This window comes from Sorex araneus, chromosome 6, assembly GCF_027595985.1.
Source record: "Sorex araneus isolate mSorAra2 chromosome 6, mSorAra2.pri, whole genome shotgun sequence".
Taxonomy (NCBI): domain Eukaryota; kingdom Metazoa; phylum Chordata; class Mammalia; order Eulipotyphla; family Soricidae; genus Sorex; species Sorex araneus.
Window position 1 is genome coordinate 159,293,651 of NC_073307.1, and position 16,731 is coordinate 159,310,381.

The 16,731-nt window shown below is 66.7% G+C and overlaps 1 protein-coding gene across 7 annotated transcripts in view; it reads right to left on the reverse strand.

Moving 5' to 3' along the window:
• Positions 1-16,731, reverse strand: part of SYT7 (synaptotagmin 7) — a 58,071-nt gene that overhangs the window by 17,578 nt on the left and 23,762 nt on the right. The window contains exons 2-7 of one of the 7 annotated variants that reach the window (XM_055142949.1): positions 14,754-14,857; positions 11,081-11,160; positions 7,385-7,516; positions 6,227-6,430; positions 3,143-3,469; positions 207-326 (exon numbers count right to left, since the gene is read on the reverse strand). In XM_055142949.1, the coding sequence (XP_054998924.1) occupies positions 207-326; positions 3,143-3,469; positions 6,227-6,430; positions 7,385-7,516; positions 11,081-11,160; positions 14,754-14,857 (967 nt within the window). Of the gene's footprint in view, positions 1-206; positions 327-3,142; positions 3,521-6,226; positions 6,431-7,384; positions 7,517-11,080; positions 11,161-14,753; positions 14,858-16,731 lie in introns of all 7 variants that reach the window. The other 6 variants (XM_055142948.1, XM_055142950.1, XM_055142953.1 and 3 more) reach the window with 6 other exon arrangements.

Sequence of the window (16,731 nt, forward strand, 5' to 3'; positions counted from 1 at the left end):
CGGGGGGCACCACCCACCGCGGCGGCCGTGCCCGCGGCCCGGCGAGGACGCTGTGTCCGGCCCCTCCAGCCTTCGGGGAGGGGGGGCGGGAGGCGAGGCCGCCTTAGGTCCAGCAGCCGGGCGGGCGTGGGGGGGCCCGGGGCCGCCTTCTCCTGCTCCTGCTCCTTCGCCGCCGCCGCTGCCGCCGTCCTCGCCCGTGCGCGTACCTCTTGTCCCCCTGGGCCGGGTTCTGCTGGGTTCCTGGGTTTTGTAGGTCAGGGATATTGGCAAAATCGTCCTGCTCCGAAAGCCCTAAGACCAAGGATAGCACCACCATCCGGCCTTCCCTGCCCACCGCGGCCGCCCGCCAGCCGGGGCGGGAGGGGAAGGAAGGAGGGAGAGACAGAGAGACAGAGACAGAGAGAGAGAAGAAAACAGCGTGAGAATCGGGGACCTGCAGGAGAGAAGCCAAACCTCAGCACTGCCAACAGGTGGAGAGCAGAGGGGAGAGGAGCAGGGGTGCGGGCGGGTGGGCAGGACAGCGAGGGCCCCCCCGGGGGGAGGGGGAGGGATGTGCTTGCGGGAGGGGGGTGGGGGCACACGGCCCCCCGCCCGGGGACCTGGCCTGTCTCCAGAGCTGACGCCTTCTGTTTGCCTGGGAAAAGCTGGGGGGTTGGGGAGGGAGGGGGCGCTTTGTCCAACGCTCTGCTCTGGGCCTGTGCGGGCAGGTCCAGAGGCCCTGCAGGAGGCCCCCTGAGGACCAAAAGGCGCAGCTTCCTGTGCTCAAGCTCGGCCCGTGTGCCTGTGACCTTGGGTCTTGGTCAGCCGGGAGTCCTCAATGCCCGAGGCTCCTCCCCCGGGGGCGCGGGGTGCTCCCAAGGAGGTAGGGGGCGCTTTTTTGGCCAGAATGTGTTCCTTGCTGGAGTCCGGGGGATAAGGCCCATCGAGGCCCATTTCCTTGGAGAAGGCCCTGCGGTGCGGGCCGAGGTGCCGGGCACTGAGCGGGCAGCGGGACACGCCAGAGTGTTCCGGGGCAGACTGGAGGAGGCAGGGCCTCCGGGAGCTGATGAGCGATGCTGGGTGGACCCCCTGCCCACAGGCCATGGCCCTGCTGTCCCGGGAAGGGCAGGGGCCCGGTGCTCTGCAAATCCATGGGCCTCTTCGGAGCTCATCTGGTGCTGGGTCGACCCGTCCAGCTGTGGAGCGAGAACTGATACTTGCTGGCCTGAGCGGGGCCGGAGGAGAGAGGGTGCCCGGGAGGGAATGTTCTGGAGGTGAGGGGTGCGGAAGACCGTGGCTCCGGTGCAGGAAGCTGCGGTTGAGGGGGGCCATGGGCCTCCACCTGGCTGGCACCTCCCCGGCAGGCGCTGTCTCTGCCTCTGGCGCGGGCACCGGACCCTGGGGGTCACGAGGCCCCCCGCCCCCATCCTTCAGGGGCGGCCTCCTCTGCCGCGTTGCCTGCCCACTGGCACTGCTTTGGGGTTGGGAAAATTCCACTTGGCTGCTTGGGGGCCGGTGGAGCCGGGGGAAGGCGAACCCGAGGAAAACAACATGTTTTTTCCCCGGCTGATCCTCTCTCTCTTCGCTCTTCTCAGACGCACACAAAAGCAACTCGGGAGCCCGCAGCCGGGGCGCTGGTGGCTGGCTGGTCGCTGTTCTCTTCAGCTCTCAGGCTACGAGGGGGCGAGGCGGGGAGGCCAGGAGCGGCGAGGAGTCGAGTCAGGGTATGGGGTGTGGGGTGTGGGGCTGGTGGTGCTGGGAACGGCAGCCCCAAGGTCGGAGGAACGCCATGCTCCCCTCGAGGGGGAGGAGCGGGCACGGAGGGCCGGCCCAGGCCAGGCCTTGCCTCCCGACTCCCCAGCTGTGCGCCTGGGCCTCCTGCTCTGGGGGCCGGGAAGGGGGCCGCCCACCAGCCAGGAGCGGCTGGTACGTTTTTCAAGTGGGACCAGGACCACGTGGGTTCTGCCAGGCCAGTGGGTGAGACTGGGGTCACACGGGTGGTGCTCAGGGCGGACTCCTGCCTCTGCACTCAGGAATCACTCGCGGAGCTCGGGGGACCCTATGGGATGCCGGGGATCGAACCCGGGGTCGACCATGTGCTACGGCCAACGCCCTTCCCGCTGAGCTATCACTCTGGCCCCGCGGGCCTATGAGATTGTTGTCTGGCCACTGGCAAAAAAACGCTTGTCTGACCACCCAAGTGGAGGGGGCAGGGGTTGGGGGGTGGGGGGGCTCTGAAGTGGCCGGCCAGGCCCACCAGGGGCACTGAGGCCTCCGTGGGCAGGAGCAGCGTGGATGGACAGGGATGGGTACGGGTGTCCTGCGTCCACTCTCAGCGAGCTCCTGAGGGTCCTGGGGCGATCACAGGGGGTCTTGCCCATGGGCAGCTTGTCTTGCCAGGTCAGCCGCAGGCCCCGTGCAGGGCGGTGGGAAGCTGGCCAGCTGGGGCCACTTCTTCGGGGTTCGTCTCCCAGGACAGTGCTCCCTCGTCCCCGGGGACCCCAGCCTGGGTCTTTCCGGGGAGGAACTCGCTGGCCTGCAGCCCCTCATCTTGCTGACGACCTCGGCCCGGGCCTTCTCCTTCCTCTCCCGGACTCAGGCTGCTCTCGGCTCCCGGGAGGAAGGTGGCATCAGGCCGCAGGAGGTGGTGCTGGCCAGGCTGTCGCCTGGGGCTCAGGTGCCCGGAGAGTGGGCGGTCAGGGTCGGTTAGGGTCATTCGCTGTCGTCACCGTGGAGGTCTGGCTGAGGGGCTTCAGGGGGGACGGGTCACTCTGAGCTGGAGAAGGTCCCCAGGACAGGAGACAGGAAGGAGGGATGAGGCACAGGAAGCAGAGCAGGGGGGTGGGGGGGCGCAGGTGGCCTTGAGAGACAGTTGGGGGGTCCTCTAGTGCAGCCTCTCTGTGCCACTGACTTTCGGGGGGCCTCCTGAACCCCAAAGGTGCCGAGACAGGGGGGCCTAGAGTCTTCCGAAGGGGGGCCGGGATTCGAATCCTTCCGTGGGGTGGGGGCGCCTCAGGCCCCTGCCCCCGCCCCAGACACGATTTGGGGGGGGAGGGAGGGAACCAGGCTGCTGTGCGCCCTGCCCGGGAGATGGGGGAGGGGAAAGGCCGGGGTGGGTGGGGGGTGGCGTGGGGGGAGGGGCCGGCTCAAAGGGGGGACTTACAGGAAGGATTTCATGTCCAAGCCTCGGTTTCGAATCTGCCCCACCATGTGGTCCCAGCTGCCCGGATTGGAGCGGCTGTGGCCGCCGGCCGGCCGGTACTTGGAACCAGCCGCCGCTGAGCCCGGGCGGGCCTGGCCCCGGCCAGCAGAGGCGGCCCGGGGGTTGGGGCCGGGCGCCGCGGCCGCGTGGGCCTGCAGCTGGCCCAGGCTCTGGCTGGTGGTGGGCTGGCTGGGCGGCCGCGCCCGCGGCTGCTGGCTCAGCGGCTGCTGCAGGCTCTGTTGCCGCATCAGGGTGTGGGGTCGCTGGCATCGCGGCTCTCCCGTGGAGCTGGGGATAGACTCAAGGGTAGTGGCCGTGGACAGGGTGGAGTCCTCGAAACTTGGGGTCGGGGGGGAGGAGAGGAGAGAAAGGAGAAGCCGGTGAAGAGCCCGTGGAGGAGGGGGAGGCCCCGGGGCGGGGCGCACTCTGCCCCGGCAGCGGCCCTCGTGGGGTGGGGGGTGGGGGGTGGGGGGCAGGGGCGGGCCTCGTCGGAGCCGGCGCCAAAAGTCACGGCCACCACCGCCACCACCGCCGCACCCGGCCGGCCGGCCACCCGGACCCCCCCACCCCCCCACTTCCGCGGGCCCTGGCTCGGTGGTGCTGGAGGCTGAGGCTGAGTCCGGGGGTGAAGGCAGGGACAGTGCCTGCCTTCTAAGTGCCACTGGCCTTCGGGGACACGAGAAAATCCAGGCCAGGGCTGAGCCGGCCAAGAAAGCGGGTGCTGCATCGCAGGGACCCTCAGGCTCTAGGGGTGTGGGGGGGTCCCTGGCTCTCAGACCTCCATCCTGGGCCACACCGTCGCTTTCCCCCCGGGACCCCTGTCCAGCCCCAGTCACACAGGGGGTGACAGCCCGGGTGGAGGAAGGGCGCAGAGGAGCAGGGGCCCCAGCGCCCACTCGTCTGGTCACTTTGCCAGGGTCCTGCTGAGAACAGGCTGGCCGCCGGGTCCTCTGGACACTGGCAAGGGACGTGTGGCTGGTGGGGTGGCCAGCGGTCACGGTCAGCGGCGGTGGGGGCCAGGGTGGCCAGGAAGAAAGAGGCCGAGTGGGGTGAGAGACAGGGGCGGGGAACACGGGGTGCAGACCCCGCCTCTCCTGCGTTCCCAACCATGGGGAGACCCCCGCCCCTTCCCTCCTCTGCACAGGGGAGTGAGAGTGTCACCCGCCTGTCCCGAGGGCCCAGTGAGGCCGCACCTGGGGCCATGCAGAGTGGGCCAGAGAGGGAGGCTGAAGGTGACATCGACCCCTGTCCCGCCACCCCACGCCCCTTCCCCCCAGCAGGGGCAAGACCCGGGGGTTCGGACCCCTCCATCCCAGCTATCTTCTCTGTGTCGCTCCAGTCCAAAAAGTCTGGGACCAGGCAGGGAACAGCAGAGAGTAGGGGGGACAGCGCCTAAGGCGTCCCCGGTGGGTACCCCCCTCCCCCCCACCGGGGCCATAGGGCCACCGCTGACACCACCGCAGCCAGACCCCTGAGCCTACCTGGGACCAAAGGACAACAGTTAGACTGCCCCTGTGGGCAGAGAGAGAGAGAAAGAGAGAGAGAGAGAGAGAGAGAGAGAGAGAGAGAGAGAGAGGGAGAGAGAGAGGGAGAGAGAGAGAGAGAGAGTGAGAGAGAGTGAGAGAGAGAGAGAGAGAGGATAGTAAGAGAATGAGAGAAGAAAGCAAAACATGGGTATGGAGGGGAGCAGCCTTGCCTGGCTCAGGCCTGCAGTGGGGGCGGCCAGCTGGCCAGGTGGGCCCATAGGTCCCTGGGGGCAGCCGGGGGTGGGACAGGAGGGACAGCACTAGACGGCCGCCTCCTCCTCACTGACCTCGTTCTGGTTTCCTGTCACATCCAAAATTAGTCCAATTTACCTCTCAGTCACAGGGAACTAAAATTGGTTCCTTTGGCCCCAGAGCTGGCGGAGGGCGTGGAGGTCTCGGCCAGCCCAGGGTGGGTGGCGGGGGGGAGGGGCGGGCACGAGGCTTCCCGAGGGGACCCTCCTGGAAGCCCCTGTTGGGGAGTAACGGGCCTGTCATCTCCTCGGGCTCACACCTCGGGTGGCCCTGGTGGGCCTCCTGGCTGGACAGCAGCGTGAGGGGCCACACTGAAGTGACCGAGAAGGGGTCGGGGCTGTGCCTTCAGGGCCGAGCAGCTTTGCTGGCAGAAACGAGGTAGCTCTAGGGGCCGATGAGGGACCCAGTGTCCCTGGGGGTGGCGACGGTCAGTGTTCAAAGCGCTCACATTCCTCAAGGAGCTCAATTGTGGGGAAACAGAAAGTTCTAGAAGCCAAGGAGGGCGTCAGGCTGCCCTGGGGCGGGAGTGAGTGTGAGGGGCCAGGGCCCAGCTCTAGGGCCATCTCCTGGCGGAACTGGCCCTTGGCAGGCTGGTCAGTTCTTCAGGGGAACAGGGCCAAGAACTGTCTGGTCAGAAAGGAGAGGTGAGTTGGTGCCAATGGCTCGACCCTCAAGATCATACACCATCCCCACAGCTGGATGCGGGGGAGTGTCAGGGCAGGGGAGGGCTCGCCGACCAGGCCTGGTGCAGCCCGTGGGGGGTGGGGTGATGTGAGGGGTGGACTAGCAGGGCCAGCCGGCCACTCATGATGGGGTCACGGTGTAAACCGCAGGGGTTGCCCAATGGCCAACACATGAATCAGCCTGGCTCTGGTCTAGCGCCCCTGCTGGTGGGGAGAGGGAAGGCAGGTGGCGGCCTAAGGCAAGGGTAGCGGGTCCAGCGGCTGCGTCCCCCACATCCCCGCTGCCATGGACGGCTGAGATGGGGCGGCCAGCCAGACAGGATGGGATGAGCCCGCACGGCAGTGGAGCTGCCCGGCGGGCAGGCAATGGAATGACCCGGTTCGCTGGCAGAGAGAGAGAAAGAGAGGCATGGGAGACTGGCTGTGCCCGGCGGCGGGCTGGGGCGGTGGCACGGGATGCCCAGGGGCCGAGGACGGCTCCACTGGAAGGGCGGCAGCGGGCATGCCAGGGGTCCCGCTGTGCGCCCCGGCGGCGGGGGCAGGCCTGAGCTCGGCGCCCCGGCGGCCGTGGGGCCATCACTCACTTGGACAGGTTGAGCTTCCCCGCGGCCAGGTGGCTCTGTACCGTCCGCCAGCGGCCTCTCCCCGCCTTGGCGCCGCTGCCCGGCTCGCTGGGCGCGTCCTCTCCGCGTGGCGGCGCTGGCACCGGCTTCTCCCCCAGCCGGCCTTCCCGCCCCACCGCCAGCCCCGCGGCGGCGGCCACCTTGGCGCTCGACAGGAGCGAGCCACTGGACGGGCGCAGCCGCGGGGGGCAGCCCGGTGGGGGAGAGAGGGCGGGCCACACGTGGGGGTGGGGGTGGGGCGGGAGAGGAAGGAGGAAAAAACGACAGATAAAAGGAAGAAAGAGACAGCGAGAGGAGGAGAGACAGACAGACAGACAGACAGAGAGAGAGAGAGACACATCAGCACTGCAAATGGCTTTTAAAAACAGCGGGCGCCTGCAGAGAGGAGAGAGGGGGGGCGGGGAGGGGCTGGGGGGGCTGGAGAACAACGCACCACGACAACGGAGGGGGGCCCCTCCCCACCGCCTGGGGCAGGGGCGGCGGGGTGGGGGGAGGGCAGCCGCCTCCAACTCTATCCCACAGGACAACGAAGGGTTAACGACGGAGGAAGAGCGGGCTGTCCAGGCCAGGAGGCCCCCAGGCAGGGAGAGAGAGAAAGCCGAGTTAGTCAGAGTCCATTCACCACCGCCGCCACGCCACGCCACGACCACCGACCACCGACCACCACCACCAGCAGCAGACAGCGCGCGGCAGCGCAGACAGCAGGGAGGAAAGAGCGAGCCACGCCAGAGGGAGGGACCAAAACGGGCAACCCCGTCCTGACTGCACGGCGCGGGGCGGGGTGCGGGGCGGGGCCGGGCAGGGACCAGCTGCGGGTCCCCCAGTGGCTGTGGGGGGCCGGGGAGTGGTGTTCCTACTGGTGGCTGGTCCTGGGGGACGGGGCGGGGGGCGGGGCGGGGCGTGGAGGGGGGCAGGAGGGGTTGCTCGTCTCCATGGTCAGCCTGCCCATGGGGGTGCATGGATGGGGCAAGTGGGGGGCAGAGGAGCAGGAGCAGGAGGAGGAGGAGGAGGAGGAGGAGGAAGAGGAGTAGGAGGAGTGGGAGGGTCCAGAGGGGGAGAAGGAGGGGCGTACGCGGGTACTCGGAGGAACAGAGGATCAAACCAGGTAAAGTCACTCACTTGAGGGACAGTCGTGGGTCGCCATAAGGGGCGTAGGGTGAAATGTTTAGAATAAACTCCTTGGGAGGGTAGGAGCTCCATTTCTGCTGCACTGTGCTCTCATTGTTATTCCAAAAGTCTCTGTCTAGATCGCTGGAGGGGCAGAGAGAGAGGGGAGAAAAACAGGGAGATACAGGAAGAAACCAGAGCTGCAAGTCCTGGGGGGTGGGGGGCGCAGGTGGGGGCGGGGCGGGGCGGGCCGGGGTCTGCGCCTGCGGGAGGAAGAGGCCGGCCACGCCGGGCACACGCGCGCACAAGCACACACGGGCACACGCACACTCGCGGGCGGGGTGGAGGCAGTAGCCGGCGGGCCGGGGCCTCGCACCTGGGCAGCTGGTGGGAGAGAGAAAGACAGTGAGAGCAGGGGGGCGCGGGCTGCTGGCGGTCAAGGGCTGAAAGGGGGCCCGCCCCAGCTCCCGGATAACCCTTGGGCCATGCGCTCCCTGGGGTGGCGGCGAGTAGTCGACACCCCACTTCTGATCGTCCGTCCACCTCCACTGGGCTGCTCTTGGGACAGGCCCAGCTGTCCACTCTCTCTTTCCTCGGCCTCTGGTCCCCCCAAGTCCTGTCTGTTCTCTGCTCCCCTCGGGGAAGCAGGAGGTGCACACTTGGGGGGCGGGAGGAGCCCAGCAGGCGGTGAGCTGGGCGGAAGCACTTCTGTTCCCTGCAGAGTCACCAGCCGAAAGGGAAGCATCTTCAGCTTTGCTCGTGGTACCTTTCAGGGGCCCGTGTGGCAGGCACTGACCCTCTGTGGGTGGAGCCTACACTCTGGGCGGGGTCTACCCTGGATGTGGGCGGAGCCTACTCTGGATGTGGGTAGGGCCTCCCTCTGGGGGCGGAGCCTATACCCCAAGGGTGGAGCCTACCTTCTGTGGGTGGGGCCTACTTTCTAGGGGCGGAGCCTCCCTTCCACAGGTGGAGCCTATCCTATGGGATGGAACCCCCCTTCCAGGGGATGGAGCTTATCTTCTTTGGGGGAGGGGCGTAGGGAGAGCAGACCCAGTCTGGTCCTTGACACCCGTGGGGCGACCTGGGCCTGGGCCCTTCTAAAGTGGAGCTGCTGGGCCTGGAGGGCCCGGTGGACGCTTAGTCCCCACCTCCTGCTCTGCTCTGGAAAAGCCGAGTTGCCAGAAGCCCGGGGAATGTGGGGGCAGGACAAGGGCTTCCTGTCTCAGCAAAACCGGGAACCTGCGGAAGGGAGAGGCAGCAGCTCAGGGGTCCCTGGAGCATTCGGAAGGGGGCCAGCCTGTGCCATGAGTCTGAGGGAAGGGGCCCAGGAGAGTGTTTGGGCCAGCCGCGGGCGCCACGGTGCTGGGCGAGGGACCCCAGGGAGAGCCGAGCCAAGTGAGGGAGTAGGCGGACTTGCTGGCCTCCACCTGGAGGCTGGCCGCCTGGCCTCAATTCTACCCTCAGATGGGGCTGAAGGATAGAAAGGTCGAGAAGCCAGGATCCTGCCAAGGGCTCAGGGTGTGGCCCTCCAGCCCCCACGGCCCCGGGTGGAGGGTCCCCTTAGCCACAGGCACCGGGCATTGTGATTAGCGCCAGCTGTAAGCCAGCACGTGGTGGGCAGGGGCCGGAGATGGGGGGTCGGGGGACCCTCTGCTGGGGCAGCTCTGTGGGCGGGCCTCCCCGCTGGGTTCCAGGGTTCCATGAACTGGGCTGGGAAACCATTCTGGCCCCGCCGTGCTGCTGGACCCAGCAGGACCTTCCCCGGGCCAGGCAATCCCAAGAGACAGCGATCTGGCACTTCTCATTCTCAGTGCTCAGAGAACTCTCAATTTCCAGAGCAACTAGTAATGACTGTGGAGGTGGGTGTGGGGGGGTTAAGCAGAGATGGGGGCGTGTGCCCAGAGGCACCCAGTTTGCGAGTGCTGCTAAGTTGGGGCCTGGGGGACTGGCCCTTTGGAGGAGCCCTCTGTGTGGGCGGAGTGGACAGGGCGTGCCCTGTTCCCGCCAGCCGCAGCCTCTGGGTAAGGGTTTTGCCCTGAGTGCTATGGTGGCCGGGAGGTGGACAGGGGTCTCCATCCCCCTCACCTTGTCCTGAGTGCCCCTACGAGTACTGTCTGAGCTTGCAGAGCCCTCAGCCACCCCTCCCCAGTTGGGGATCCCCTCTCCTCGTGTGGGCCCTTGCCAGAGTTCCTGACCCTGCACCCCCATCCTGGTGCTCGCTGCAGAGGGGCCTGGGCTGCGGGCACACGTGTGTCCCCCACGTGGGCACTCCTCCCACCTTCAGAAGGCTGGGCTCTGCCCACTGGGCCACCTGGCCGCCAGACGCCTTCCCAGGCTCCCCAAGATGCTGGCTCCTCCCTCCCAGCCCCCTCACCACCCCGCCCCCCCCAGCCTGTTTCCCTCCCCGCCATACCCACAGCTTCCATGCAGGCCCCAAACGGCCAGAGTTGATGTGGGGTGTGTGGGGAGGAGAGGGCTGCAGAGGAGGTGGGGGATGGCCTGAGCACCGCCAGAGAGCGCCTGGCCACTGGAAGGAAGGGGCCGCTGGCCAGAGGCACAGGGTCTGGGCACCCCCAGGCACGCAGGGGGCCTCTCCTGTACACCCCAGAGATGATTGCCAGATGGTCTTTGGGGTGTATGAGTGTAGGTGTGAGTGTGTGTGTGTGCGTGTGTGTGGTGTGTGCGTGTGTGTGAGTGAATGTGTGCATGAGGCTGTGCTTGTGTGTGTGTGAGAGAGGGTGTGAGTGAATATGTATATCTGAGTGTGTGAGTGCATGTGAGCGAGGATGTGAGTTGTGCGTGTGTGTGCATGAGGGTGTGTGTGTATCTGAGTGCATGTACGGTGTGTGAGTACATGTGAGTGAGGGTGTGAGCAGTATGTGTGTGAGTGCATGCGTGAGGGTGTGTGTGTGTGGTATGTGTGCATGTGAGGGTGTGCATATGTATGTGTGTGTGCATGAGGGTTTGTGTGCATGTGTGTACATGAGGGTGTGTGTGAGTGTGTGGTGTATGAGTGAATGTGTGTGTTTGAATGAATGTGTGTGAGTGAGGGTATGTGTGTGAGTGAGGGTATGTGTGTGAGTGTGTGTTGTGTGTATCTGTGTGTGTGGGGGGTGTAGGGGGTGAAGGTGGGACTGTCAGCTCCAAAGGGGGTCAGAGGCAGCAGGAGAGGGACATGTGGACATACACTGCTACATGGGGGCGGGGGTACTAGGTAGAGATTGGGGACTATCAGGGACATGTGATACAACTTTGGGGGCTGGGCAGGGACATGTGATGGGACTGGGGGATGGGGAGGAGGCTGGGGGCCGTGCAGGACATGAACTGGGGGGCTGGACAGACATGTGGTGGGTCTGGGGGCCTGGGGGTGGCAGGAAGAGGAGCTCTCTTCACAGGCAGAACACTGGAGGTGGGGGGCTGGGGGAGAGACCCCCAGTCCTCCTGGGGGAGGGGTCCCAGTCCAAGGAATGAGGGCAGCACGGAGAGGGGCTGGGCAGTGCGTGTGACTGGAGGGCTCCCTGGAGGGGTGGGCCCGCTGCCGGTGGGAGGCTCTGCACGTGGGGGCAGCCGGAGCGGACGGGCGAGGGGCCACGGTGGAGTCGGGGGCCACCCGAGGCGGGGGCACGGCCGCCACTGTGGGGACGAGAGGGGGGCGCCCTCCACAGGGGCCGCCTGTAGACCCGCCCCCGCTCGCCGCCGGACACCTACTTGATGGCCTTCTTCTCGCTGCGCCCACGGCCCGAGTCTGGCGTGCTCACGGTCTCCAGAGAGTTCTTGTAGCGTTTGCCCTGTGGGGACAGCACAGGGTCAGCCGGGCCCCTCCCCGCCTTGGTTGGTGGGTGCTCCCCGGTCCTGCCCCCCCCACCCGGCCTGCCCTTCCTCCCCGGCCCCCAGGAGCCAGCCCCGCCCGTCTGCCTGTCTCCCGGGGTTCTGGCCCGGCTCCCGGAAACACAGATTCTCTCTCTTTCCCCGGACACACGGCTCGCAGGCACCCGGCCACGTCACGCGGCCACGTCACCACCCCCAGATGGTGGGGGTGGCATCCTGCGGGGCAAGGTTGGCAGCGGCCAGTGACGTGAGCTGCGGGGGCGGGGAGAGGGCCCTGCGCCCAGCGCGGGGGGAGGGGGGGGACTGGGTCAGCGGCTGTCTGGGGGTTCCCGAGGGCCCCGGTGTCCAGCCCCCACCCCCAGCACCCTGCCCGTCACCAGGCAGCTATAGGCAGAGGTGCCTGCACCCCCAGGTGCTCCCCAGAGGTGGAGGTGGAGGAGGCCAGACACGCAGACGGGCAGGCGGGCAGGCGGGCAGGGCCGGCCCCTGCAGGAAGGGAAGCGAGCGCTGGCGCCGCGCGGCCCGGGGAAGGTGAGCACCAGTTCACCTTCTCGGTTTGGGTTTCTAAATTTAGCTCCTGCAGAGCCCGGGACCATTAACATTCCTGGCTGCCACCAAGTGTCCTGGCTTGGCGCATGCAGGGGCCCAGGGCTTCTGGGGCGGGGGGGGGGGGGGGGGGTCGAGGAGGGATGGGCGTCCAGGACGGTGGCTTGTCTCCCACACCAGCCCTCCCACGGGCCACCTGGCCTGGCCTGCGAGAGGAGACACACACACACACACACACACACACACACACACGTACAGTCACATGTGTGCACACACGGTTCCCCCATGTCTGTCCTATATACACCCCCCCCCACCACAACAGCGCACGAGTCCAGGTTCTCAAGGGACAATGGAGCTGCCGCAGGCCCGGCTGGGCACGGGGTGTCTTAGGGAGCCTGGGGTGCCGAGGTGCCCCGGAGAGGGGAAGGGCACTTCCTCCGGCACCCCTGGGCCTCAAAGCATACCAGGGTTCTGGTCCCGGCCGTGCCCCCACATTCCTGGTGTCTCCCTGGTCGGCCTTTCATCTGATCGACACTGACTTGGCTCACAAAGGTTTTTCTCCGCTTCCCTTACCCCGGCCCCACTGTAACCCCCGTGGGGAGGGGGTCTTCCTTGTCCACCTCCCCCCAACCCCCCTATCCCCCCACCCCCGCCTACTGGGGTCCCAGAGTTCAAAGTGGGTTGCTGGATCCTGAGGAGTCATCAAGGCTGCCCCCTGTCAGATGGTCCAACAACGCTCAGGACCCATTGGGAAGAGAGGAGGGGCTCTCTGCGGGGGGGGGGGGGGATGGGTTGGCAGGGACCCTTTGGGGCAGGAGCCCAACCCCCACTATTCCCCAGCATCTCAGCAACTGTGGGGGATCAGAGCGCAGCCCGCCCAAGGCTCCCAGCCCCTGCACCCCCTCCCCTCTTTCTTCCCAGTCATGCCTGGAGCTCGCCCTGGTCAGTGGCCTCCTGCCCCCAGCTCGGCCCACCCTTCCTTCCCGCGGGTGGGGTGCTCTGGTGCGGGCTGCGTGAGGCCAGAGAGCAAACCCCAGGCAGCTCCGGAGGATGGGCGGGGCCCCCTCCCCCGGGGGCGGAGCCGGGAGGCTGATCCGGGAAGCCAGCCCGGAGATTAGGGAAGTTATTAATGTTTGGAAACGGGATCTACGCCGTCAGGTATCAGATCACCGGGGCGGATGAGTGGCGCCACGACAGCGCGGGGGCACCTGAAAGTCCCTGGCGGGCCCAGGGACAGCAGCCTAAGAGCTCCCTGACCACGGGGAGGGGTGGCGGCAGGGCTGGAACCCTGGCTACCGCAGCTCGGGGGAGAAAGCGGTGGGCTCCGCCCCCAGGGCTGGAGAAAGGAGGGGCGGGGCCCCTTCTCCGCAGCTCCGCCTGGGTCCCCAGAAGCCCGGTCCCCAGGTGATCGGGGTGGGGCCCGCGCTCGCCACGCACGTGCACAGCCCGCCGCATGCGCACTGCAGCGCTTTAGAGAGGTTGGGACGGAGGGGCCAAGCGAAGCTGACGACACTTCTCACCCCACTAGGGGTGAACACACATCGCGCACACACACACAGCACACACGTACGGCAGCAATACCCTCAAAGTTGACGGACTCAACACGAAGGACCCCCTCCGCCCCCAGATCACTCGCAGCGCCAGCTCCGCCTCCCCATGCAGACTGACACCCAGACACACAGCCGAAGGGGCTCTGCCTGCAACGAGACTGCAGTGCGGGCTCGGCCTCCGAGGACACACACGCAGGCACGTGGCCAAGCCCCCTCCCCTCCCCTGCAAATTCTGAGCCAGCCGCAGACACAGGCGCTCCGGGAACAATGCGGGGCCGGGAGGAGCCCCGCAGCTCCCACGCCAGGGTACACACGCCTTCCCGCCCCCCCACCCCCTCACCCCACCGTATGCAAACGCTGGGTTGGACCCAGGGGCAGAAGCTGCCTGAGTCGAAACATCCTTGGGCGGAATCTGAGTTTCCTACACGCTGAGTTCTTCACTATCTCTGGGGGGGCCCCCGGAACATCTCTCAAAGACCCCCGAACCCTGGCCCAGAGGCATCTATTTGCCTGTCAGCATCCCTTGGAGGGAGGCATGAAGCCTCCCACCTCCAGAGCCCTCCCTCGTCCTTGGTAAGCTCCCCCCCATGACGCCCCGTGGCTGACAGGGAGAGAAGGGGTTCTCAGAAGGGGCTCCTGCTCCCCACTCCCACCTTGCCCTTATTCTGCCGCATGGAAGGTTCCTGCCGCGGACCACCCTTCACGAACCCCGGAGCAAAGCCCCACACCTGGGACCACCTTCGGTGGTGGCCCTTTGCAGTCCCCAGTCCCCACCGCCCTTCCGTGCTGGGGCGGCAGGAATAAGGGGCGGGGCGGGCCGGTCCCAGGAGCCTCAGCCCTGCTCCCGCTTCCCGGCGCCTTCGGTGATGAATGTCTCTCCTGGCGTTCTCGTTACTTATTGATGCCCTAATCCCGCTCGTTAATTTCCCAGCCCTCGTTAAAAATGAAAAGAAGCCGTTTGTGCTTGTACAAACCCTGGGAACCAGGATGAATGTACGGGCGCGGAAGGGGGCGGAGTGGAGCAGGAACTGTCTCCTCATTGGCCTGGAGTCCCGGTAGGCCCCGCCCACCTCAGGTAGGGGGCGTGGTAAAGGCTGGAGGGCGGGGCGTGACCAAGGTGAGTAGGGAGGGCCTGAGGCGGGTAAGAGTGTGGGGGCGTGGCCGAGGCGGGTGGAATGCTGGGGGCGTGGCCGAGGCTGCTGGGCGTGGCGTGGCCTGGCCAAGGCTGGTGGGTGGGGCGTGGCTAGGCGGGAAGGGAGGGCAGCGGCGTGGGGGCGTGGCCAAGGTGGGTGGCCACGACTGAGACCCAGCATGGCTCTGGGTGTCTGCACAGACTGGCAAACTGCAATGCCTGCGTGTGCGGGGAGGGTGCCGAGGGGCCATCTGCGGGAGCTCTTCAGAGCCGGGGTTCAGGGTGCAGAGCCAGGCCCGCCCCCGGACCCCCGGGGAAGCCTCACCAGTTTGCGTTGACACCAGTGGCAGAGGCCGCAGAGGACGACAGTGACGCTAAGGCTGACGGTGATGATGGCAGAGACCAGCAGGACATCGCGGGTGGGCGCCCCTGGGAAGGACATGCACAGGTCAGAGCCTCACTGGCCAGGGCCAGCAACCCACCCTCAGCCCAGTGCCACCCCCCCTTCCGTCCTGGGCCCCCTACCCTGGAGGCCCTCCACCCCCAACTCTACTTCAGCACTGTCCTGCTGGGTGACCTTGGAGGCTCTTTGTGCCTCAGTTTCCTCATCTGTGAGATGGGGTCATTCATGCAGGTAGACACTTTGTCAGTCCTTAGGCGAGATCTGCATTATGTCAGAGTGATACACACACAGGGAGAAACCGGGGTGACACCTTGGTGACAGCCTGCCCTGCCAGGGTCTCATGTGCCCTAGCGACTCCCCCAAAACTGCTGATTCCTCAGGCCCCTGCCCACTGCCTCACCCTCACCCCCCACTTGTCTCATTCTGAGCCCCCTCCAACCGGATGTGCCCACTGGGTCATTTTAGTCCCCCTGGGCATGACCAGACCCTCCTAAGCAGTATCAGGTAGTCAGGGGGCTTTCTCAGAACATCAGGCGGTGTGGTCTCTCCACCCCCACCTTGGGTTGGAAGCCCCCCCCCCACCACCACCATCAAGCTCCCACAGAAGCTGGCCCTGTGCCAAGTAGCTTTTATTCCAAGAACTAAGAGTTGAGATCATTTGGGGGGATGCTCCCAAAAAAGTGCTCAGAGGGCTCCAGATCACTTCTGGTGCCTCTCAGCCACTGAAGCGGAGTTCAGTGCTAGGGCCTGGGCTGGGAGTACTGCTGGGGGCCATTATGACTATACCTGGCAGTGTTGGGGGAGTGTCCGGGGTGCCTGACCCCCGGGGCTGACGGGTGCTGAGCTGGGTCACGCAGATGAACCACACTGTCATGGAGACTGACAGCGTGAAGCCCATACACCCGCCCAGGGCCCTCTCCCGGGGGCACAATCCTGGCTTTTGGTACACGCTGCCTCTGGCTATCTCTGTGGCCCAGTCACCTGACCACTCCACCTCTGCCTCAGCTCCCACCTCCTCTTGCCTTTGGCGGGGCTGGGTGGGTGCATCTGCAAAGGTGACCTCAGGCCCGCTCAGGGGGCAGACCTACCTGAGCAAGCGAGGGGAAAGCGAGGTGGGCTCCCTCCCACCCCCAACCACAGTGCCCTTGCACAGCCGTCCCTACCTGCTCTCCCTCCAATCTCACCGCTGCTCCCCAAGAATCCCCACTGCCTCGCCGGGACCCGCCAACTCCACCTTGTCCACCTGTTGGTCGGCTAAGCCACCTCCTGTCCCAAGTCTGCAGCCCCCCAGGAAGTCCCGCACTGACCCCGCTGACCCGGCCAGCCTGCGGCTAGCAGGGAACGGGCCGCAGAAGGCTGCGAGAACCGCCTGTGCCCGAGCCCCCAGGCTGAGGGGACGGAGTGACAGAGCGTGATACAAGCCTCTAAGACAGGCCCGAGACGGGCACGCGTGCCCGCTGGGGGAACGGGCTGGGCCTCCTGCTTGGCGTCGATCTCCGACCCGCACACAAACGGTCTCTGCCAGGAGTGACCCGCCTTCCCCTGTGGGGGCAGGAACAGCCCCTGAGCGCTACCGGGTGTGGCCCCCACACAAGCAGAAACAGAGCAAATGTGCTTTCTGGGAACGAGGCTGCGCTTCTTCCGGCACTTTCTGCAGAGCTGTCCCTGCCCCGCTGCGCGCGGGGGCCTGGGCGCCTCTCCCTGCAGATGGCCCTGCCCGCACGCCAACAGCCTCTAACGGGAAAGCACCCGGCTCGCTGCCCGTGGCGCCACACCCGTGCCCCAGAGCCAGGGAGGGGCCCGCCAGCAGCAGAGCACTCAGGGTGGGGGCCCCAGGCAGGACAGGACACCCAGAATGCCAGAGGAAAGACCCACGGCTGAGGGACGCCTCCGCCGTCCA